Source organism: Tupaia chinensis, unplaced genomic scaffold, assembly GCF_000334495.1.
Source record: "Tupaia chinensis unplaced genomic scaffold, TupChi_1.0 Scaffold000575_1, whole genome shotgun sequence".
Taxonomy (NCBI): Eukaryota; Metazoa; Chordata; class Mammalia; order Scandentia; family Tupaiidae; genus Tupaia; species Tupaia belangeri.
The window spans coordinates 389183-413174 of record NW_006160089.1 but is presented as its reverse complement, the minus strand read 5'-3'; the positions used below and the strand labels follow the sequence as shown (position 1 = coordinate 413174).

General features: G+C 39.4%; 1 protein-coding gene and 1 non-coding gene across 5 annotated transcripts in view; both read left to right on the top strand.

The window, feature by feature from the left end:
• LOC102482159 (roquin-2) overlaps nucleotides 1–23992 on the top strand; it is a 66361-nt gene that overhangs the window by 27050 nt on the left and 15319 nt on the right. For 3 of the 4 annotated variants that reach the window (XM_014591468.2, XM_006158206.3, XM_006158207.3), the window contains exons 6-10: nucleotides 6118–6318; nucleotides 6862–6994; nucleotides 7119–7237; nucleotides 11300–11412; nucleotides 20247–20555. In XM_014591468.2, coding sequence (XP_014446954.1) covers nucleotides 6118–6318; nucleotides 6862–6994; nucleotides 7119–7237; nucleotides 11300–11412; nucleotides 20247–20555 — 875 coding nt within the window. The remainder of the gene's footprint in view (nucleotides 1–6117; nucleotides 6319–6861; nucleotides 6995–7118; nucleotides 7238–11299; nucleotides 11413–20246; nucleotides 20556–23992) is intronic. The other variant, XM_014591469.2, reaches the window with a different exon arrangement.
• Nucleotides 6669–6779, top strand: LOC114009627 (small nucleolar RNA SNORD90). The gene has a single exon (XR_003551011.1). It is a non-coding gene; the product is annotated as a small nucleolar RNA SNORD90 (small nucleolar RNA).

The window sequence follows — 23992 nt, the reverse complement described above, 5'->3', positions numbered from 1 at the left end:
GAAAAAGAGAAACCAAGCCACCAGGTTCAGGACTCAGACTGCATTTGGCCATGTGGAAGTCCAGCATCTTTAACTACCACGCCACCTGCTGGCTCTGAGTTTTACTAATTTACAATATAAAATAACAATTTTCAAATGCTCTGAATTCAGAATCACTTGTGGAAATTTTATTATTATTATTATTATTTCATTTAACTTAATTTTATTTATTTATTTATTAAGTTTGACCAGAGAGGGAAAGGGAAGGAGAGAGCAAACAAGCCATCAGGTCTGGGACTTGAACCATGGTCAGCCATGCAGGAGTCCATTGCCCTTAACCACCACACTACCTGCTGGCCCCAGGAGCCGTTTTTGTTTGTTTGTTTGTTTTTAGAGTTTTTGCTGTAGAGTGCATACACTTGCCCGGAAGGACGGGATAACCATGCTACAGTCCCCTCTCCATTCTCCTCTTGAGATTTTGGGCACGCATACACACACGCCTGGTGTGAGTTTTAGGTCACTGGATCCAAACTGCTTTCAACTATGCAGGAGTACAGTGATGTAACCATTATGCCACCTGCTGGTCCCTGCTTATTTTTTTTTGCCAGAGGGAAAATGCACTCTCCCTAGAGAAAATGAGAGATAAAGAATTCCCCTTAGGGCATGGTCACATCATAATCACTTCAACTATTCCTCCTTTTGAAATTTTGGGGCATGTACGTACGTACCTGGTGTGTTTCTCAAGCCACTGGATCTAGTACTTGAACTGCACAGTTGCCCATGTGGAATCCAAGCTACAGGCTTGCTCCCTCTGGAGCATTTTTGACTGGCCCTGTAGACTACTGGTTAAGGGAATTAGATCACATATATCTAGCTGAAGTTTGAATCCTGGCCCTGTTGGCTTGTAAAACATGATAGTTAGACCAGTAGGTATAGAGATTAATGTGCTGAATCCCACACGGCCTGCATAGTTTGAGTCTTAGACCCAGTAGCTTGAAAATCACTGAATTTTTGTGTGTATATGACCAAAATCTCAGGAAGAGAATGGTGGATAATTTATTGTGGTGTGGATAATCCCCCATGGGGGATGCTTTCTTACTTTCTCTCTCTCCTGCCTCCCTCATATTCCCCAGTGCCTGTACCTTATATAAAAAATTTTAAAAACAAACAAAAAAACACCTTAATGGGCATGTGTACATGCTTACTCCAAATCCTGTAGGGTTGGAGAAATGAAGTGATTGATGTGAGAATATGCTCCACTGGTGTGGGATGCTTTCTCCCTCTCTCTGTTGAATGCATATAATCTCTGGCAATTAAAACAAATATTATTTTTAAGTGTATATTTCTAGGCTCTCTTCCCAACCTTTTTACCCCTGACTGAGTATATATGAAGTGGGACATGGGCATTCATATATACATGGTTTTTCATTTTATGGTCTTTGGATCCATGGAATCTGATTCTGTAGATCTGACATTATTTTTCAAAGCTTTAGAAATGATTTTAATGCATATTGTTAGCCTATTTTTTTTTTTGGAGAGATTTTTGCTATAGGGCGCGTGCACTCGCCAGAAAGACAGAGACAGAGAGACAAAGCAAGATATCACCCCCTGGGGGGATGGCCACGCCGCAATCCCTTCTCCTACTTTCTCCTCTCAGGATCTTGGGTGCACACGCACCCGGCGTGGGTTTTAAGCCACCGTGTCCAGGACTTGAACCGTGGTCGACTACATGGGAGTCCAGTGATATAGCCATTACTCTAACTGAACAGCCATTACTCTAACTGCTGGTCCCAGTTTTTTTTTTTTTTTTTTTTTTTTTTTTAAGATTTTATCCATAGAATGCCTATACTTGAAAGAGAAACAGTAAGAGGAAAAGTGAGAAATTATCTCTCAGGTGAATGGTCATGCCATAATCCCTTCTTCTCCATTCTCTTCCTGGTATTGTGAGCATGTACACATGCTCCCAGCATGATTTCCTAGCAAGCTATCAGGACTTGAACTGCAGTCAGCCATGTAGGAGTCTAGTACTTTAACTATTATGCTACCTCCTGGCCCCTGTTTTCAGCATTTTAATAGGATCTGGCCGTATTAATTACCTGTGTGTCCTTCACCATACAGCTAGATAGATGGTTATGATGCCTGTCATTATTTTGTGCCACACGTTGTGCTTTCATGAGTGCTGCTACCATCCTCTGGTTCTTAGTTTTGTTGTTGTTGTTGTTGTTCATTGTTGTTTTAACATTTCTATGGGGGACCAGCAGTTGGCATCACGGCTATGTCGCTGGATTCCCATGTAGTGGACCTCAGTTTGAGTCCTGGACCTGATGGCTTAAAACTCAAGCCATGTGCTTGTGTATGCGTTCAAAATCCTGAGAGGAAAATGGAGGAGAAGGGATTGCGGTGTGGCCATCCCCCCTGCGGAGTGATTTCTCACTTTCTGTCTCTCTGGCAAGTGCACGCGCCCTATTGCAAAAACCTCTCAAAAAAAAATTTTTTTTAAGTGAATAATTTCTTCTTATGTTTCCTCAATATTCCTTTAAGTAGATTACAGTTTTATATATGGTTTTGTGACTTTTAAGTAACACTCCTACTTTATTCTTTCTTTCTTTCTTTCATTCTTTTTTTTTGGTTGTTGTTGAGAGCAATTTTTGCTACAGGGTCCATGCACTTGCCAGAAACACAGAGAGACAGAATGTGTGAACCCCCCCCCGGGAGATGGCCATGTCATGATCCCTTCTCCTTTAATCTCCTCCTGGGATCCTGAGCACACATGCACACGCACCCAGTGGAGTTCCAACCTGCTGGGTCTGGGACTCGAACCTCGGCTGACTATGTGGGAGTCCACTGACGTAACCATTGCACCATCCACTGGTCCCTAGTCCTTCTTAAAATTATACCTAAGATTGTGTCATTAACATTTTGAGCATCCCAAATTCTGCTGTATGTATTTACAGATTCCCAAAAAGATTTAATTGTGACCTATTAACTCTCAGATGGTCACTTTATTTTTTCATTGTCATGTTCTTGGGGGCATATTACTGTTGTATGATATTCTAACAACAGCAGTAAAAACCACCAAGGTAGTCTGGGAATATTTTTTGTTACAGGGTGCTTGCGCTCACAAGAAAGATATAGACAGAAGGAAAGTGAAAAATTATATAGCAATAACCTCTCAAAAAAAAAAAAAAAAAAAAACTGGTCCCAGAGAGGTTAGCCACACCACAGTCCCTTCTCCATTCTCCTTTTGGGATTTTGGGCATGCACACACACACTCCCTGTATGCTTTTCAAGCTACCAAGTCCAGGACTCAAACTGCACAGTTGGCCCTGTGAGATCCTGTGCATTATCTACCACTCTGCTAGCTGTCCTTAAATTTTGAATAGTTAGAATAATTTGTCCAGTCTTAGTCTCAGAGTCTGGACTGATCTCACATGTTCTCAGTCCTACTCACATTTTAGTTATCATTAGTCATCAGCAAGTTTTAGTGGTTTAGGAATAAGTATATCATGTATTCTGGAAAGTGTCTAACCATATACTTGTATGTTTGGGTCAGAGTTCACTAGGACATATGAAACTCTTAATCTTTATTTTTTTTAAATTGTCAGTGCATATTCTCTCTCTGTGTGGTAGGGGTGTCATCCATCAGTGGGGCAAAGTCATGCTGCCCTCCCTTCTCCATGTCTTATCTCATAGTGAATTGGGCACACATACATATGGGCCTGACCTGTTTATTTTTGTTCGTTTTACTGGAGAGGTTTTTGCTATAGGGCATGTGCTCTTGCCAGAAAGACAGAGACAAAAAGCAAGAAATCACTCCCCGGTGGGGGTGATGGCCATGCCACAATCCCTTTTCCTCTCTTCTCCTTCTGGAATCCTGGACACACATGCACATGTGACCGGTGTTAGTTTAAGCCACTGGGTCTGGGACCCGAACCACAGTCGACTACATGAGAGTCCAGCAACATAACCATTAGGCCAACTGCTGGTCCCTGCCTGGCCTGTTTTTCAAGTTGTTCAGCCCAGAATTTGAACTCTGGTCGCCACGTGGTATCCATTTCCCTTAATAACTAGGCTATGGGGCCAGCATCGTAACTTTTGGGGAAAAAAAAAAAATATATATATGTATATATATAAACAGAAAATTATATATGTGTGTGTATTGTTTTGTTTTTAAAACCACCTGGAAATTATAGAGCTTTGTAAATATCCTATAATATCTTCTGTGGTAGCAGAAAGTTTTTTTTTTTTTTTTTTTTGAGAGGTTATTGCTATAGGGCGTGTGCACTTGCCAGAAAGGCAGAGAGACAGAGAGACAGAAAGCGAGAAATCACCACCCCCCAGGGGGGATGACCACGCCACAGTCCCTTCTCCTCCATTCTTCTCCTGGGATCTTGGACACGAACGCATACGTGCCCAGTGTGAGTTCAAGCTACCGGGTCCAGGACTTGAACCATGGTAGACTACATGGGAGTCAGTGACACAGCCGTTATGCCAACTGCTGGTCCCGAAAATTTCTTAATTAATATATGCTTAATTGTTTTCTGAATTTCTTGTTTATCCTCTGCTGCTACCAAAATGATGGGGTTTTTTTGGAGAGGTTTTTGCTGTAGGGCACATGCACTTGCCAGACAGAGACAGAGAGACAGAAAGCGAAAATCACCCCCCAGGGGGGATGGCCATGCCGCAATTCCTTCTCCATTCTCCTTTCTGGATCTTGGGCACGCACATACACGCGCCTGGCGTGAGTTTTAAGTCATCAAGTCTGGGACGTGAACCTCGGTTGACTACATGGGAGTCTAGTGACATAGCCATTACGTTAACTGCTGGTCCCCCAAAATGATGTTTTTAAAAGCATAAATTGATCACATCACTTCTTTGTGTGAAAGGCCTCAGTGTCTTCACATTCCCTTTAGGACAGTACTCTAATTATTTACATTTTTTTGTAAGGCTGCCCGATTTTTCTCTAGTATATATATATATATTTTAATTACTTATTTAAATTTATTTATCATTATTATTCTTTTTTTAAAATTTGCTACAGGGCACATATCCTCATCAGAGAGAAAAAGAGAATATGAAAAAGCAAGTTGTCAGATCTTGGACTCAAACCAATTCATTACCTGCTGTCCCCTCTAACCCATATATTTGAATGTATAACTTTTATTTGCTCTGCTCTTTAATGTTTCTATTTCCTCACTTGCTATACTTTTTAGAATTTTATTCCTGGGGCCAGCAGGTAAATAGTGGTTGGGGTGTTTGGCTCCCATGTGGTTTAGTGCTATTCAAGTCCCAGACCCTGCAGCTTGAAATTTACACAGAGCACTTATGCGTGCCTACACCAAATCCCAAGAGGAGAATGGAGGAGAAGGGATTGTGCTGTGGCCATCTCTCCAAGGGGTGATTTCTTGCTTTCTGTCTCTTTGACAAGTGCATGTACCCTATACAAAAATACTTTTTTTTTTAAAGGACAACTACATGTTTGTTTGTTTGTTTGTTTTTAAAAAAATAACTATTTTTTATTTATTCATTCGTTGATTTTTTTAATTTGACCAGAGAAAGACAGGGTGAGAGTGAGAGAGAGAGGAAGTGAGAAAGCAAGCCACCAGGTCCAGGACTCGAACCTTGGTCTGCCATGTGGGAGTGTCCAGTGCCTTAACCACCACGCCACCCGCTGGTCCTGCAAAAATATCTTAAAAAATTTTTTTTATTCCTTACCCTTCTTTGTCAGGGGAACTCCCTTTCATTCTTTGAGACTCAGTTTACGTTGCTTTCAGTTGAGAGAATCTTGTTTTAAAATCTTTTTCCTTTCAGTCAGATTTGATTGCCTTTTCTCTTTGTTGCCATAGAGTCTTATAATAGCACTTTTGTTGTAATTCTCTGTTTATAAGTCTGCCTTCTCTACCAGCTGCTGAACTCATTGAAATCAAGGACTGTGTATTTAATTATGTAAGTTCTGTTTTGTTCCACAGAGGTGTTGTGATAAAAGCATTATCTTATCTTTGTACCTTCTTTTTGCAGTATCTGCTACATAGTAGGTGTTTCTCTACCTTCCCCCAGAATAAATGAATTGATTGAGGGTGAAGAGAGCAGATTAATTCTGATGAGTTTTTTTTGTTCTTTTTTTCTATTTTTTTTTAGGTTACCAAAAGGGATGAAGACTCCTCTCTGATGCAGCTGAAGGAGGAATTTCGGAGTTACGAGGCATTACGCAGAGAACATGATGCCCAGATAGTTCATATTGCTATGGAAGCAGGGCTCCGTATTTCACCTGAGCAATGGTCCTCACTTTTATATGGTGACTTGGCTCACAAATCACACATGCAGTCTATCATTGATAAGGTTTGTGAAATTAGAGTTACTGATTTTACACCTTTGTTGTTGCATTGAAGAGTATTAAAATATTCTAAAAGGGCTAAAGAAGAGTATTAAAATATTCTAAAAAGGGCTAAAGACGTTGGAGACTCTTTCTTGTTTTTAAGTATCAGACTCTTAATAAATTACCTTTATTTATTTATTTATTTATTTATTTATTTATTTATTGCTTTTTATCATTTTTTTTTACTTTAAAAATAAATCCCCTAGGGATATAACCGAGAAGCAAACACAGAATATTATTAATAGAATAAAAGTAATTAGTCCTACAAAATCACAAGTTCACATTTTGACATCAGAGAGCTAACACAACTTAAAATTAAGTTTTCTAAGTGTCTGATGATGAATTTCATAGGGCAGATTCTGAGGTGAAAACTTAATTCATCATTGATCCTCCTACTATGGAATCTGAAGACACTTGAAAGCATGTTAATAAGTCTGTTGACTGAAATAATTTGAATGTAGATGTGTCATACTAACTAGAGAAAAAAACATTCTCTTTTCTGTTAGCTGCAGTCTCCAGAATCATTTGCAAAGAGTGTCCAGGAACTGACAATTGTCTTGCAACGAACAGGTGACCCAGCTAACTTAAATAGACTGAGGCCTCATTTAGAGCTTCTTGCAAACATAGACCCTAATCCAGGTTTGTGGTAAAACATTTCAGTTGCTTATATACTTTTTCTGTCTTTGAAATAAATAGCACAAGAGAATTACTCCTAACAAATTCTTCCCCCAACCTCATCCACCTCCTTGGTGACTTATTTTAGATGCTGTTTCACCAACTTGGGAGCAGCTAGAAAATGCAATGGTAGCCGTTAAAACAGTGGTTCATGGCCTCGTGGACTTCATACAAAATTACAGTAGAAAAGGCCATGAGACACCTCAGGTAAGTAAATTTATTGTACTTCTGACTGCTGTTATCAACACAGTTTGATCTTTTTTTTTTTTGGAGAAATTTTCACTATAGGGCACATGCACTCGCCAAACAGAGACATAGAGACAGAAAGCAAGAAATCACCCCCACAGGGGGGATGGTCATGCCGCAATCCCTTCTCCATTCTCCTCTCGGGATCTTGGGCACGCACACATACACGCCCGGCGTGAGTTTTAAGTCACCGAGTCCGGGACGCGAACTGCGGTCGACTACGTGGGAGTCCAGCGACATAGCCATTACGCTAACTGCTGGTTCCCTCTAACACAGTTTGATCTTGAACATCTTACCAAGTTTAGTTAATGGGCTCTTTAGGTGACTATCTTGTCTCATAAGGATTTTTTTTTAAGAATTATTTATTTTATTTATTATTATTATTTTATTTTGACCAGAGAGAGACACAGGGAAGGAAAGTGAGAAAGCAAGCCACCGGCTCTGGGACTCGAGTTATGGTTGGCCTTGTGGGAGTCCAGCACTTTAACCACCATACTACCTGCTGGCCCTGTCTCATAAGTTTTTAATTGTCTCTGTTCTTTTCAGAAAAACTCAGTGTTTAGTAAACTTGGTAAGTATTCCCTACTGTAAGAGTGAACTTGCATCCTTATCTTGGATCCTTAACTTAAACCTTATCTTAGATAAGGACCCAAGATATTGCAAAATGTTTTTTTTTGTTTTTGTTTTTTGTTTTTTTTGAGAGGTTTTTGCTATAGGGCGCATGCGCTTGCCAGACAGAGAGACAGAAAGCAGGAAATCACCCCCCAAGGGGGGTGGCCACGCCGCAATCCCTTCTCCTCCATTCTCTCTCGGGATCTTGGGCATGCACGCACATGCGCCCGGCGTGAGTTCTAAGCCACCCGGTCCGGGACGCGAACCACGGTCGACTACCTGGGAGTCCAGCGACATAGCCATTACGCTAACTGCTGGTCCCGCAAAATGTTTTTGACCAAGTATAGATAATTTATTCCTTTTAGACATTTTATCTTAACTCTTCTACTATGAGAAATTCACCGAATATTTTCAATGTACTTTAGAAGAACTTAAGTTATAGTTTTCTTTTTTTTCTTTTAGTTTTTGCTATAGGGCACATTCACTCACCAGAGAGAGAGAAAGAGAAGGAAAGTGAGAAAGAAAGTGAGAAATCACCCCCTGGGGGGATGGCCACACCGTGATCCTGACTCCATTTTTCCTCTTGAGATTTTAGACATGCAACACATATGGCAGGCGGGGTTTTCTTTTTTTTTTTTTTTTTTCTTTTTTGTTTTTGCTTTAGGGTGCATGCGGGGGAGACAGACACAAGTGAGAGGGAAAGTGAGAAATCACCCCTCACAGGTGATTTCATAATTCCTTTTTCATTTTCTTCCCTGGATACTGGGCATGCACACACATGTACCCAGCTTGTTTCAAGCCACCAGTTCTGGGACTTGAACTGTAGTTGGCCATGTGAGAGTTCAGCAGCATAACCACTGCACCATCTGCTGTTCTCATGCCTGGTGTGTTTTAGAGCCACTGGATCTAGGATTCAAACTGCACAGTTGGCCATATGGAATCCATCCACCTTAACCACTACACCACTGGCTGGCCCAAGTTGTAATTCTTTTTAATTTTTGTTTTAAGTGTGTTTTTACTTACTTCTTCCATGATAGAGGGAGACTGAGAGAGAGAAAGGCATCCCCAACAAGGTCTTCACACTGTGATCCTATCCTAGGCCTCAGCCAGACTAGAACATGGACACATATCTGTGCTTGCATAAGGAGACTTTGAGACGCAAACCCAGGACCTTTCCTTGTGGCCTCAGGATTATGGTGTTAACTGCTGTGCCACTGTCCCTGGCCAAGATAAACTCTTTTCTTTGATAATCTTCGTTTATTAAGTTACTTAGGGCCAGTCCTTGTGTTCAGTATTTTATATGTATTATTTTAATCCTCCTAGGCACCTGTAGGGTAATTGCTATTTCTAAGCTGAATTTAAAGAGATTATATAATGTGTGTAAGGTTATGTTGTCAGTAAGTGATGGAGCTGGGATTAAACCTCCAAAGTCTGCGATCTTTCCACACTCCTCTTACTCTATTCAAATATTAACCTAAAGATAAATTCTGTCAGGGTCATAAAGATAAGAATAATATCTCGGATTCAAATTATGGTATTTTTTAAAGAATTATTTTATTTAACTTTATTTATTTATATGTTTATTTTAATTTGACCAGAGATGGACAGAGTGAGAGCAAGAGAGAAAGCAAGAAAGCAAGCCACCAGGTCCAGGACTCGAACCATGGTTGGCCATATGGGGCTCCAGTGCCCTTAACCACCATGCCACCTGCCAGCCACATAAGCAGCTTAATGGTAAGAAAGAGAATTGTACTCTCAAGTTGACAAATGAATTGGTAATTTTTCAGTTTCAGCTGAAATTGGATTCTATCTTTCATAGGAAAAAATTTAAGTGAACAAAGTTCATGACTTTTACTAGTGCTTTTTAAAATGACTTGATTTTGGGACCAGCAGATGGGCGTAACAGTTACATCACTGGACTCCCACAAAGTTGACAGCAGTTCTAGTCCCAGACCTGGTGACTTAAAACTCATGCCAGGCACTTCTGTGTACATGTGCAAAAACTCCCAAGAGGAGAATGGGAAGGGGATGGCGGCATGGCCATTCTCCCGAGCGGTGATTTCTCACTTTGTCTCTTTTTTTCTCTGTCTCACCAGCAAGTGTACGTGCCCTATAGCAAAAAATCTCTCTTTAAATTAAAAAAAAATGACTTGATTTGGAAGTTAGCTGGATTCCACATGGCTGGCTGTGCCGTTTGAGTCCTGGACCTGATGACTTAAAAACACAATGGGTGGAGCCATTGAGTGCCATGTTAGTTAAGGAACTGGATGTAGACTTGCCAACCGCAATTCAAGTCCCTGACCTGGTGGCTTGCTTTTTTGCTTTCCTCACTCTGTCTTGATAAGCACATGTGCTGTACAGCAAATTAAAATAATAATAGTAATAATTTAATTACATAAATAATTTTTAAAAAAAAACACAGAAAAAGCATACCAGCTAAACAGGGGCATGTGTGCTCAAAATTCCAAGTGGAGGGACCAGCAAGTGGCATAATGGTTATGTTACTGGACTCCCACATGGCTGACCATGGGTGGCTTAAAACATGCCAGGGTGTGTACATGTGTGCCTAAAATCCCAAGGAGAATAGAGGAGATGGAAGTGTGGTGTGGCTATCCCCTGAGGGGAGATTTCTTGCTTTCTGTCTCTCTGACTTTCCTATTAGAGCATGCATGCTATAGCAAAAATTTCTCTGAAAAAAAATTTTAAATTCCAAGCAGAGAGAATGGAGAAGAAGGGATTGTGGCATGGCCACCTGGACGATACTTTCTCACTTCCTTCCCTCCATCTCTCTCTGGCAAGTGCACATACCCTATAGCAAAATTAAAGAAAAAAAAAATTGTAGGGACCAGAAAATGGTGCAGAAGTTAATGCAGTGGAATCCTACATGACTGACTCCACAGTTTGAGTCCTAGAACCTTGAAAATCATACCAGATATGTGTCTGTGTGTATGCCCAGAATTACAAGAGGAGAATGGAAGAGAAAGGATTGTGGTGTGGCCCTCCCCCTCAGCGGGTGATTTCTCACTTTCTCTGTTTTTGGTGAGCACATGTGCCCTATAGCAAACTGAAAAAATATATAGATAAAAATGTTTGACTTTGGTATCAGAATTTTAAAACAGCAATAGGTAGATAAAATCTTTTCTTTTTATGGGCATTGTATTGCCTGACAAATGAATGGACAGAACATTTAAATCAATTTCAAATAATCTCCAGAAGTGACTTAATTGCCAATTTAGGGTTATGCCACAGAGCTCACAATAGGAATCAATAGAATGGTGATCATTTTACCACAAAAATTACTTGTCTAAATTTGAAAAAGAATGAATGGTGTAATCAGAAGGTTTTGAAGTCTAACGTATTAATAAGTAGAATATTCAATCGTATGCCCATTGAATATTTTCTTTTTTGTAGCCTCAGCCAAACAGCAAATACAAAACTAGTATGTGCCGAGATCTCCGACAGCAAGGAGGGTGTCCACGGGGAACGAATTGTACATTTGCCCATTCTCAAGAAGAGCTTGAAAAGTAAGTTTTGGTAATCCTCTTTCATATGGTTTTAATTTCTAACCATAATGGGAAGTGTCACAGACAGTTCTAGAATTGGTGATGAGTTTTAAAACAAGTAAGTTCACATTATAGCATTCTTTTTTTTAAATCAAGTTCTTTTTTTAAGAACTTCTTAATTAATTAATTAATTTATTTATTTATTATTTTTCAGTTTGACCAGAGAGAGACAAAGAGAGAAAAGAAATGTGAGAAAACAAGCTGCCAGGTCTGAGACTCAAACCACATCAGCTATGTGGGAGTCCAGCACCTTAAGCACCATGCCACCTGCCAGCCCCTATAGTGTTCTGCCAGCCCCTATAGTGTTCTTTTTTTCTTTTTTCTTTTTTTGAGAGGTTTTTGTTATAGGGTGTGTGCGCTTGTCAGAAAGAGATAGAAAGCGAGAAATCATCACCCAGGGGGGGATGGCCATGCCACAATCCCTTCTCCTCCATTCTCCTTTTGGGATCCTGGGCATGCATGCACACGCGCCCAGCGTGAGTTTAAGCCACAAGGTCTGGGACTTGAACCACGGTCAACTACATGGCCATTACACTAAATGCTGGTCCCATAATGTTCTTTTAAATGGCAAAGTAACCTTTCCTTTTCATACCATAAGAAGATTAATCTGGGTGCAAGATTAACATAATAAGTGATTAGAATCTCATTCAAGGGTTATATATATATATTTTTTTTTTTTTTTTTTTGGGGGGGTTTTTGATATAAGGGCGTGTGTGCACGCCAGACAGACAGACAGAGAAATAGAGACAGAAAGCATCACGCCGCAGTCCCTTCTCCTCCATTCTCCTCTCGGGATCTTGGGCACGCACACACACGCACCCAGCGTGAGTTTCAAACCACCGGGTCCGGGATGCAAACCGGGGTCGACTACATGGGAGTCCAGCGACATAGCCATTAGGTTAACTGCTGGTTCCCCAAGGATTATATTTTGAGAGCATTTTATGGTGAAATGCATGTTTTTTACTACTACCTGTGAAGAATGAAAATATCCCTGTGTTTTGTTGTATTGAGTCATGGGAATAGTCATGACGTGTTTTTTCATTGAAAAACAGAAAAAATACATTATAGGGGCCAGCTGGTGGCGTTCTGGTTGAGGCGCTGTCCATTAGGAGAATCAGATTCCACATGCTGACCGTGTTTCAAGTCTTGGTCCAGGCAGCTTCAGGGTCATGTGGGATATGTGTGTGTGTGTGTGTGTGTGTGTGTGTGTGTGTGTATGCTTGTGTGTAGGGCTAGGATCCCAGCAGCATGGAGAGATAGAGAAAGAGGGATTGTAGGTGACTGCACTCCATTAGGGAATGTTTTCCGCCTTTCCCTCTCTGTCTGTCTGTCTGGGTGAGTGCATGTGCTCTCTGACAATTATTAAGCACACACACAACTACTGTTGCCCACCCCTGTCTCCCATTATTTCCTGCAAAATGGAGAGAAATCTTTTAAAACTACAAATCGAGTCTCGGACCTGGTGTCTTGCTTTCTCACCTTCCCTCTCTCTCTGCATCTTTCTGGTCAAATTAAAAAATAATAATAATGGTCTGGCAAGTGGCATAGTGGTATGGTACCAGACTCCCACATGGCTGGCCATAGTTTGAGACCCAGTTCTGGCACCTTGCTTGTTTGTGCTCTCTCTACCTCTCTGACTGTCTCTGGTCAAATTGAATAATAATAAGTAGGGACTGGCAGTGGTGTGGTGGTTAAGGGTGCTGGATTCCCACATGGACAACCATGGTTCAAGTCCCAGACCTGGCGGCTTTCTTTCTTTCTCTTTTCTCTGTCTCTGGTCAAGTGAAAAATTAATAATAACAAATGGAATTAAATAAATACATAATTTTTAAAGAAATAATGATAAAATTAAATAAATAATTATTTTTAAAAGTATAAATAAAATTAAATAAAAAAAAAAAGAAGGACCCACAGATGGTTTAGTGGTTGTGTTGCTTGACGCCCATGTCGTTGATCATGATTCAAGTTCTGGACCTGACAACTTGGGACTCACGGTAGTCATATGTATGTGTGTGGCCAGGATCCTGAGTGGATAGTGGAGGAGAGGGGATTACAGCATGGCTACCACCACCACTCCTGGGGAGGTGTCTAGGTGACTTCTCTCTTTCTGTCTCTCTGTCCCTCTCTAACTATCCAGCAAGTGCATAGGCCCTATAGCAAAAATCTGTCAAAGAAGAAAAAAAAGTCATTTTTTTTAAAGCTTAAACCCCTTTTTTTATGTCGATATAGATATAAAAATAAACTGATTTAAGCTTTAATACATACTAAATAATTTTTGTTGTGTCATTTTGTATACTGAACTTTCAACATTGATACTTCATCAGAAAATTGATCTCTGTCTTTTCACCAAACCACTGGCCTATTTATTGGGTTTTTGGAGAAGTCATGACCTAATTTTTCTATGGTTTTCTTTGCAAAATGTGTCATGAGTTTTCTGACAACCCAATATCAACTCTTATTGGATATCACTCTTTTTGTTGTTGTTATTGCTATAGGGCACTTGTAATCACTGGAAAGAGAAGGAAAGTAAGAAATCACTCCCTGGTGGGATGGCCACATTGCAGTTGCTTCTCTTCCATTCTGTTCTTGGGATTCTTGGGCATGCATACACGCTGCTGGTGTGTTTTTCAAACCGCCTGGTCTGGGACTTGAACTGCGTAATTGCCATGTGGGGTCCAGTACCTTAACCACCACACCACTTGCTGGTCCACTGTTTTGTTTTTAGATTCTTTAAACTCAACTTGTGCCTATTTTCTCCTCTTGTTTAACCTCCTTTACCCTCCATTCCGCTCTCCCTCTCTGTACCTGTCAAACCAGTTATATGTGCCATGTTATAAGAAATGTCTATATTATCTGTCCTCCCTTTTGCTTTTCTGCTTAATCTTTACCAACTTCTGCCATTTTGGTTTTCTATGTATTTCTCAACTTCTTCATTCATTCTCATAGTCCAAATTATTATCCCCTTGCCTGATGCATAGTGACTTTCCTTTTTTAAAAAAAAAAAAAAATTATTTAATTTTATTTAATTATTTATTTAATTTTTTATTTATTTATTTAATTATTTATTTATTTATTTAATTTTATTTAATTTAATTTGGCCAGAGAGAGAGCGAGAGAAAGCATGAGAGAGAGAGAGAGAGAGAGAGAGAGAGAGAGAGAGGTGAGAAAGCAGGTCACCAGATCCAGGACTCAAACCATGGTCGGCCATGTGGGAGTCCAGCACCTTAAGCACCATGATACTTGCTGGTCCCCAGCACAGTGGCTTTCTTTTTTTTTTTTTTGAGAGGTTTTTCCTATAGGATGTGTGTGTTGGCCAGAAAGACAGAGACAGAAAGTGAGAAATCACCCCCCAGGGGGGATGGCCACGCTGCAATCCCTTCTCCTTTATTCTCCTCTCAGGATCTTGGACACGCGTGCACACACACACACGGCATGAGTTTAAAACCACCAGGTCCGGGACTTGAACTACAGTCGACTACATGGGAGTCCAATGACATAGAAATTATGCTAACTTCTGGTCCCCACAGTGGCTTTCTGATTAGTCTTTCATCTCCTTATGCCGAGGGCCGACCCTGTTGCCTCGTGGTTAGGGAACCAGAAGGGATTGTGGGTGACTGCACTCCATTAGGGAATGTTTTCCTCCTTTCCCTCTATGTCTCTCTTGGTGAGTGCATCGGCTCTCTGACAATCTTTTTTTTTTTTTTAAGAGGTTTTTGCTATTGGACGCGTGTGCTTGCCAGACAGACAGAGAGAGAGAGACAGAGAGACAGAAAGGGAGAAATCACCCCCCAGGGGGGATGGCCACGCCGCAATCCCTTCTCTTCCATTCTCCTCTCAGAATCTTGGGCACGCACGGACATGCACCCGGCGTGAGTTTTAAGCCACCGGCTCCAGGATGCAAACCACGGTCGACTACGTGGTAGTCCAGCAACATAGCCATTACGCTAACTGCAGGTTCCTCTGACAGTTATTAAGTGCACGTACACACACACACACACACACACACACACACACACAGAATCTACTTTTGCCCACCCCCGTCTCCTATTATTTCCCACAAAATGGAGAGAAATCTTTTAAAACCACAAATCTATTCACATCACTCCTCTGCACTTAAGTCTTTGATAGTTTCTCATTGCTCTGTGGATATAAACTAAGTTATGGCCTGTAAGACCTGCGTCACCTAACCTACCTATGCCTACCTTTCTTATCTTACCACACTCCCTAATAATGCTCTATACTCAAGCTACACTGACCTTTTTCAGCTTCTGTAATGTACTGTGCTCCTTCTTCACATAGTGCTGTTCCATCTAGATTTTTCTTTGGGGCTTTTCCTTTTCCTAATTCTTCCTTCACTTTTTCAAGAAACTCCCCCACTCCCCCACAAACTTCATAGCAACCAAATTCCTCTTTGTTACCCTTACCACAATTATAATTCATTATGGTCTGCTTTAGAGGTTGACAAACTTCTTTGAAATTCACATGATATTTTTGGCTTGTGAGCCATATAATCTGTTATAACTACTCAACTCTGCCATTATAACAAAAAAGGAGCCATAGACAATGCATAAAATGAGCATGACTAAACTTTATTTACAAAAGGAAGCAAGTTTGACCCAAAGGCTAGCCTGACCCATTATCTGTTTATTGAATTTTAGTTTACCCAAGTGTAAGTTCCATGGACTAGATCTATCTTTCTGCAGTGGCTAGCACTGCATTCTGCACATAATAAGCATTATAGCAGCAGCAATATTATAGAAGATGTGTGTTCATGCAGTAAAAGAAGAGCAGCAATATGCTTTTCTTCTGTCTCTTTTTTTTAATGTGAAGAGCCTAAAGAGGCTGCAGGAGTCCTAAGGGGTAAAAAAGATGTTCTTTATACTCAGTCTGACTAGCTCTATATAGAGAATTTCACATCGAGATAATTTTTAAGACTGTAGAAGATATATTCAATTTTTGGATAACTGAAATATAACCTTTTAGCCAAAATAGAGCTTTCAGAGGACCTTGCTTTGGGAGCAATTAAACTTTAAAAAAAAAAGAAGAGAGATTGTGTAGTTTCATTGCCATTGCACCAGTAGCTGGTACTCCATTTGAAAATCCATTTTACCACTAATATCTTCAAGCTAGCTCCCCATTCTCCATGTCCAGTTAGTCCAGTTATCTTATTCAGAATGTTATTGTTTCCTGCCAGAACTTATGACAATAGTAGTAATAAATAACAATAATAGTCAAATCAGTTGGTCACATTTTTGCCCCAGGCATCATTTTTAGTATTGCACATAGTGGGGCCAGCAGGTGGCGTAGTGGTTAAGGTGCTAGATTATAGCATGTCTGACGAGGATTTGAATCCTGGACTCAGTGACCTGAAAATCACGCCGGGTGAGTGAGCGCACATGTCCAAAATCCTGAGAGAAAAATGGAGGAGAAGGTATTGCTGTGTGGCCATTCCCCTGGGGGAGTGGGTGGGGTGTGATTTCTCACTTTTCCTCTGTCTGTTTCTCTCTGGTGAACACATGTGCCCTATGATAAAACCTAAAAAAAAATAAAATGTATTTTACATATTAATTCACTTTTTTATGTCTTTTAAAAGACTGTTTCCATGGCTTTTTATCCTGTGTGTCAACCTATTTTCCATTTCTACCAAGATTTTCTTTATAAAATACTTGTCTAACTATGCCCATCTTCTGCTTTAACTTTTTTTTTAAGAATTTTTTTATTGGGACCAGCAGTTAGTGTAATGGCTATATTGTTGGACTCCCATGTAGCCGACCATGGTTCGAGTCCCGGGCCCGGTGGCTTAAACTCACGCCGGGCATGTGTGCGTGCGTGCCCAAGATCCCAAGAGGAGAATAAAGGAGAAGGGATTGCAGCGTGGCCATCCCCCCTGGGGGGTGATTTCTCGCTTTCTGTTTCTCTGTCTCTTGCTGTCTCTCTGGCGAGTGCACGTGTCCTGTGGCAAAAACCTCTCCAAAAAAAACAAATTTTTTTAAAAAATTTAATTGTATTTATTCATTCATTTATTTTAATTTGACCAGGGAGAAACACACTGAAAGAGAAGAAGGGAAGTGAGAAAGCAAGCCAGCAGGTCTGGGACTTGAACTGTGGTCAGTCATGTGGGAGTGTCCAGTGCCTTAACCACTATGTCACCTATTGGTCCCCTGCTTTAAATTTTTAATTGGTTTCTCAGCAAATAATAGCATCTAGTCCTAATCTTTTTAACTGTACTCTTTTTGCATTCTTGTTTATAAGGTGTACCTAGTTAATCACTGTTGAGTCTTTTATACATTTTCACTCTTCTTTTCTCTTGCACGTGTTGTTCATTCTGTATCTAAATATTTTTTCTTTCTTCTCTGTCTGGAAAGCCCTTTTTGATTATACTCAGATATCATCTTCCCTTTGTAGACTTCTCTTACTTCCCCAGGCAATGTTAACTAACATTGCTTTCTTCACTATGCTGCCATAGCACTCTGTACATAGTAATCATAACTGGTAGTTGTAAAATTACTGCATTGCAATTGTTTATTTACATGTGTATATTTTCACTGCATTTCACTTGTCCCTTGGGTTATTCATCTTTATGTTTCCTGTACTTAGCTAACATCTGATGTTTAAACTAAATGTGTTATGGAGCAAACACTCTATAGTTACGTTTCTCGTTTTCAGCCAGCTTCACATTATATTGCTGCCGAACAAATGGGGATTATACAAAGTGTATGTGAGAGAGAAAAAGATTTTTTTTCTTTCTACTTGTATAGCAAAAATTATATTGCCCTAAATACTTGATTTGTTTTTATATATTTTTCAAATTTTTGCTGTAGAGAGCAAGAGAAAGTTAAGAAAGCATGCTCATGGGGAGATCGCCACACCACAGTCCCTTTTTCTTCATTCTGCTCTTGGGATTTTGGTCATGCATGCAACTTGGCTGATCCATGACTTTAAAAAAAAAAAAATTAAATAATTCTTTTAAAAAATTAAGTTACATTATCATAAAGAAGACTACATGTATTTGGAGTCATAATTATATATGTCTAGGTTATTCTGATATTATTGTTATATATAAACACATGGTAATGAAATATATTTAGTGTTAATGATGAGCAGTGCCTTCCCAGCAGCTTCCCTTTTATTCATTCAGCACCTATAAATGGCTTCATTTTTCAATCCTCCTCTTATGAAAGGCACATGCATTTGTCAGAGAGATAGGGAAAGGAGAAAGCATCTTCCCCACAGGGAATGATCATGCTGTAATCCCTTCTCTATTCCTTCATCCTGTTGGGATTTGGGGCGTGCATGTGCATATACCTAACATGTTTCTTAAGCGTCCGGATCTAGGACTGTAACTTTGTGGTATTATTTATGTGGAATCTGGCTGCCTTAACCACAAGGCCATGGAACAGGTCTTAAACACATTTTTTTTTAAGAGAGATTTTAACTTTATGGTGGGTGTGTTCACCAGAGAGACAGAGAGAACCAACCCCCCCGCCACCAGTGCATAGCCATGTTTCAATCCCTTCTCCTCCATTCTTCTTTTGAGATTTTGAGTGCGCACACATACACATACACCCTGTGTCCAAGACTCAAACCTCAGCCAACTACGTTGGAGTCCAACAACGTAATCATTATGCTATCTGCTGGTCCCCCAAAAATATTTTTAAATGGAATCCAAAGTCAAATTGCTTCATATATTAGAGTATTATATCAGATCACCGTAAATAAAATGCGAAGATTAGTATCACAACAGTCTTTAATTCAAATACTTTTTAAGTTTTCTTATTTATTTCTTCCATGAGAAAGACAAGCATCTCAAACGTATGTGCATACCACAGTTCACCTCTCGCCTCAGGCAACCTGGATCATAGGCTATACATATGCCCTGTGCGTACAGAGGGCCACAAGACGTGAAGCCAGGACCTTCTTGTGAGTCCAGCATCATAGAGCATTGTATTAACCACTGTGCCACTATTGCTGGTCCCCAGATACATTTCGCTTACATGGGGATAGCAGGTGGCATGGTGGTTAATGTGCTAGCTACTCCCTCACGTTAGACCACAGTTTGAGTCCAAGACCAGGCAGCTTGCTTTTTCACTTTCTCTCTCTGTCTCTGGTCAACTAAAAAGTAATAATAAAATAAATAAAATTAAATTTAAAAATTCTTTAATAAAAGAAAGAAAAAGAAAATCATGCAAGGTGCATGTGCATGCCTGCCTAAAATCCTGAGAGGAAACTGGAGGAGAAGGGATTGTGGTGTGCCTACCCCGCTGGGGATTGATTTCTCACTTTCCCTGTCTCTGTCTCTTTCCAGTGCACACAGGTGTGTGATAGCAAAAGCACAAAAACAGTGATGCTTTAACAATTTAGTAACAACAGAGAATTTATTCAATTATTATATACCTTTTCTTTTTATTCTGTGTCCCCAACTAAATTTGGTGCCATTTCCTGTCATTTTTAATAGCATAATTTATATTCCATATATACAAAATTTTCAGACTGTCTCTTCCCATTCTCTGAAAAGACTTCTTTGAGAATGTATTTTACATGTGTACCTCACTTGCAATACTAATTACGTGCTTAGATGTAGACGTGTGTTATATTCATATATGAATGGCATATATATTTCCAGGTGGCATCTGTCAACAGTAGAATATTGACATAGACTATATTTGATATTTAGCTGAAGAAACTTTTTTCAAAGCTGTTCTCTTCTTTTTTAATCTTTTCCCATTACATTTTTTTTTCCTTCAGAGTAAGATTTAGTGAAATATTTACCAGTATGTTTATTGTTTTGGAAACAGGTATCGATTAAGGAACAAAAAGATCAATGCAACTGTAAGAACGTTTCCTCTTCTAAATAAAGTTGGTGTAAACAACACTGTCACAACCACAGCCGGAAATGTCATTTCTGTCATAGGAAGTACTGAAGCAACGGGGAAAATTGTTCCAAGTACAAATGGAATTTCAAATACAGAAAACAGTGTTTCCCAGCTAATCTCACGTAGTACTGATAGTACATTAAGAGCTTTGGAGACCGTGAAGAAAGTGGGGAAGGTTGGCACTAACGGTCAGAATGCTGCTGGGCCCTCTGCAGAGTCTGTAACTGAAAAGTAGGTATTAGGTTAAAATGACTAATACAAGTTTTTAAAATCTTTTTAGAAATTCTTGAGTATTTTTATTTTTTTCTGCTAAACAGCAGTTAATCAGAATTATCATGCAGGATGTTTCATATAGTAGAAATAGCATTGAATCGTACCAGCAGGTGACGAGTTGGTTAAATCACTGGACTCCCACTCAGTTGATTGCGGTTTGAGTCCTGGATCTGGTGGCTTAAAACTTAGACCAGGTGTGTGTGTGTGTGCATACCCAAAATCCCAAGAGGAGATTGAAGGAAGGGGATTGCAGCATGGCCATCCCTCCTCGGAGGGTTATTTCTCACTTTCTGTCTCTGTCTCTTTCTGTCTCTCCAGTGAGTTTATGTGCCCTATAGCAGTACTCTCTCTCTTAAGATTTTTTAAAAAAAAAAATAAGAAAAATCACTGAATACCCAGAAAATTGAGGTCTGACTTTCTAACTAACTCTGTGAACTTAGAAAATCATTCAGTCCTTGAATTTCATTTTCTTTAATTGCACACTGAAGAGATTAGAATTGAGGGTTTTTTTTATGCCTTATTTTCTTGAACTTTAGGATTGATTCCATAGAGGTGCCATAAAGGAACTAAGTAGCATCCTAAGCAAATGAAATACTGAACCTCTAGCCCTGTTTCAATCAAAGCACTTAGAATTTTTTGTATTGTATAATAAGGTATAATAGTTAAAGAGGAAGGTGTTTGGAGCTAACTCTCTGGGCTCAAATTCTGGCTCATTCTTTCCTGTTTGATTATAGGCCTGTTACTTGATCTGTCTTTTTCAGTTTACTCACTCATAAAATTAGAATTATATTGCTACCTACTTTATATATTGGTTGTAGGATTAAATAATTACCACTACAGTATCCTTTGACAGTGTGTATCCAGGTAGTAAGCACTTGGCAAATACCAGCTTTATTATTAGTATTACTATCATTATTGCTGTTCTTGGATGTGAGCGTAGATTTCATCTGACAAATGGTTATGGTGCCATAACAATAAAGTTTTAAAACTTTCAGATGACTTAAAAAGTTATTCTCAACTCTAAAATCTCACACTTCAATATTCTCTTGGGGTTTATTTGATACCTGATTTAAAGCACATTCAGATTCTGTTGCCCATAGTCTGTTAGTGTTTATTGTATGCCTACTAGAAAAAAAGCATTGCTAGGCACACAGTAAGTTGCTCGAGAGTTCATCTAATTAAGTGATGGATAAGTAAACAACAATATTCTCTGCTTCTGCTATCAGCATGTGATAGGGGAAATGTTTACTAAAAGATTCTTATCCTCCCTGAGAGAGATTTTAGGAAAGATTTATCAGAAGACATTGTATAGTTTATAAATATTACTAAGATGAGATAGGTAGGTTGGTACCAGATTATGGGGACCTTATGTTGTATATTTAGAAAATAAGCTTTTAAAGTGTTTTTGCAACATAAGAGAAAACCGTTTTATAGCCATACAATGGGGTATTATTCAGCCATAAAGGAATGAATTAGTATTACATGCTATAATATAGATGAGCCTTGGAAACATTTTGTAGTGAAAGAAGCCAGATACAAGAGGCCACATATTAAATTATTTTATGTATGGGAAATGTCCAGAATAGGTAAGCATGTGGAGACAAAATCATTTAGCGTTTGCTAGAGACTGAAGCTGGTGTGAGGAATGTGGAGTGAATGCTAATGGATCCAGGTTTCTCCTGAGGGTGTTAAAAATGTTTCAGAATTAGATAGTAGTGATAGTGGGACAACTTTGTGTATATACCAAAAACCACTAACTTGCATACCCTATGAAGAGTGAATTGTATCTCAAGTTAAAAGAAAAAGGACTAGGGAGAAACCTTGAAAATATATAATATATTCATTCAAGTTTCATGTATCACCATCTGTGCCAAACACCAGACCAATTTGTATAGCTAATGAAAGAAACTAGATATATTCCCTGCCTTAAGGATATCCAGTGTAGTTTGAGAGGTAGACATGTAAATAGGTATCATATAATATACTCTGCAAGGTTCCATAATGGAGTTTTGTTCCAGGTATTATTTAACACAGAGAAAAGAATAAGTCATTTTAAGGAGATAGGGTTATTGTAGAAGACTACTTGACACCCAAGCTAGTTCTAAAAGAATGGATAGTGGGGCCAGCAGGTGGCATGGTGGTTGGGGGTGCTGGACTCCCACATGGCCAACCACAATTTTGAGTCCCAGACCTGGTGGCTCGCTTGCTCACTCTCTCTCTCTCTCTCTCTCTCTCTGTCCCTCCCTGGACAAATTAAAATAAATGAATAAATAAATGAAGTTAAGTAAAATAATTCTTTATAAAGAACAAATAATAATGAAGGTAGGTTCTTGTGGATAAAGCAACACAAGCAAAAGCACAGAGGCATGAGAGGCAGAACCTAGATTCCTGAAAGGCATTTAGGATGCAGCTATAATAATAATCTAATTCCCCCCCCCTTTTTTTTAACATTTGACTGAAGATTAGTTTTTTCCCTAATTCTGAAGTTTTAGGATAGCTTGCATGATTTCATGAATCTGTGACTATTTACTTTGTGGATTTTGATTTTTTTCCTGATAAGTCTAAGAATTTGCCATTTTGAAGTACTAATTCAAATTTTATAGTGTATACATTTTGACATGGAAGGTCCAAGTAATTTATGTAAAGCACATAGTATGGTGCCTAGAATGTATTCAATAGCTGTTTAATAAGTGTTAGTTGTTATTATTTTAAAGAAATCCTAATCATTTTTCTGTGTTGCTTCTATTTAAGGTATTTAAAGAGTAAGCTCACCCCTAAACTATCTTTATACTTTAAGCTAGTACATTTGTACCTACTGTTAATACTCACAATTTTGTATTTTCTACATCGTAGTATACAACTACATATAGAAGCAAACACCTGTTAGACTAATTAGCTGTGCCAGATTTAAAGGTAGCCTGTATACCTCGTTATTTATGTGTTAGTTTTTTGTTTTTTGGGTTTTTTTGAGAGAGGTTTTTCTCTATAGGGCGCGTGCGCTTGCCAGCCAGAGAGAGAGAGACATAGAGACAGAAAGTGAGAAATCACCCCCCGGGGGGTGGTCATGCCGCAATCCCTTCTTCTCCATTCTCCTCTCGGGATCTTGGGCACGCAGGCACATGCGCCTGGCGTGAGTTTTAAGCCACCGGGTCCAGGACGTGAACCACGGTCGACTACATGGGAGTCCAGCGACATAGCCATTACACTAACGGCTGGTTCCCTTTATGCGTTAGCTTTGAAAGACCTTTTCTAGATTGAGAAACACCCTCTATCTGGTTGGGATGAAATGTATTGAATTCCTATGTACTTAGCCAGGATTACTTTTTTAAGTCTCCATGTATCTAAAGTTCTGTAACACATTTACTTTTTTTTTAATTATTATTTTATTTAACTTT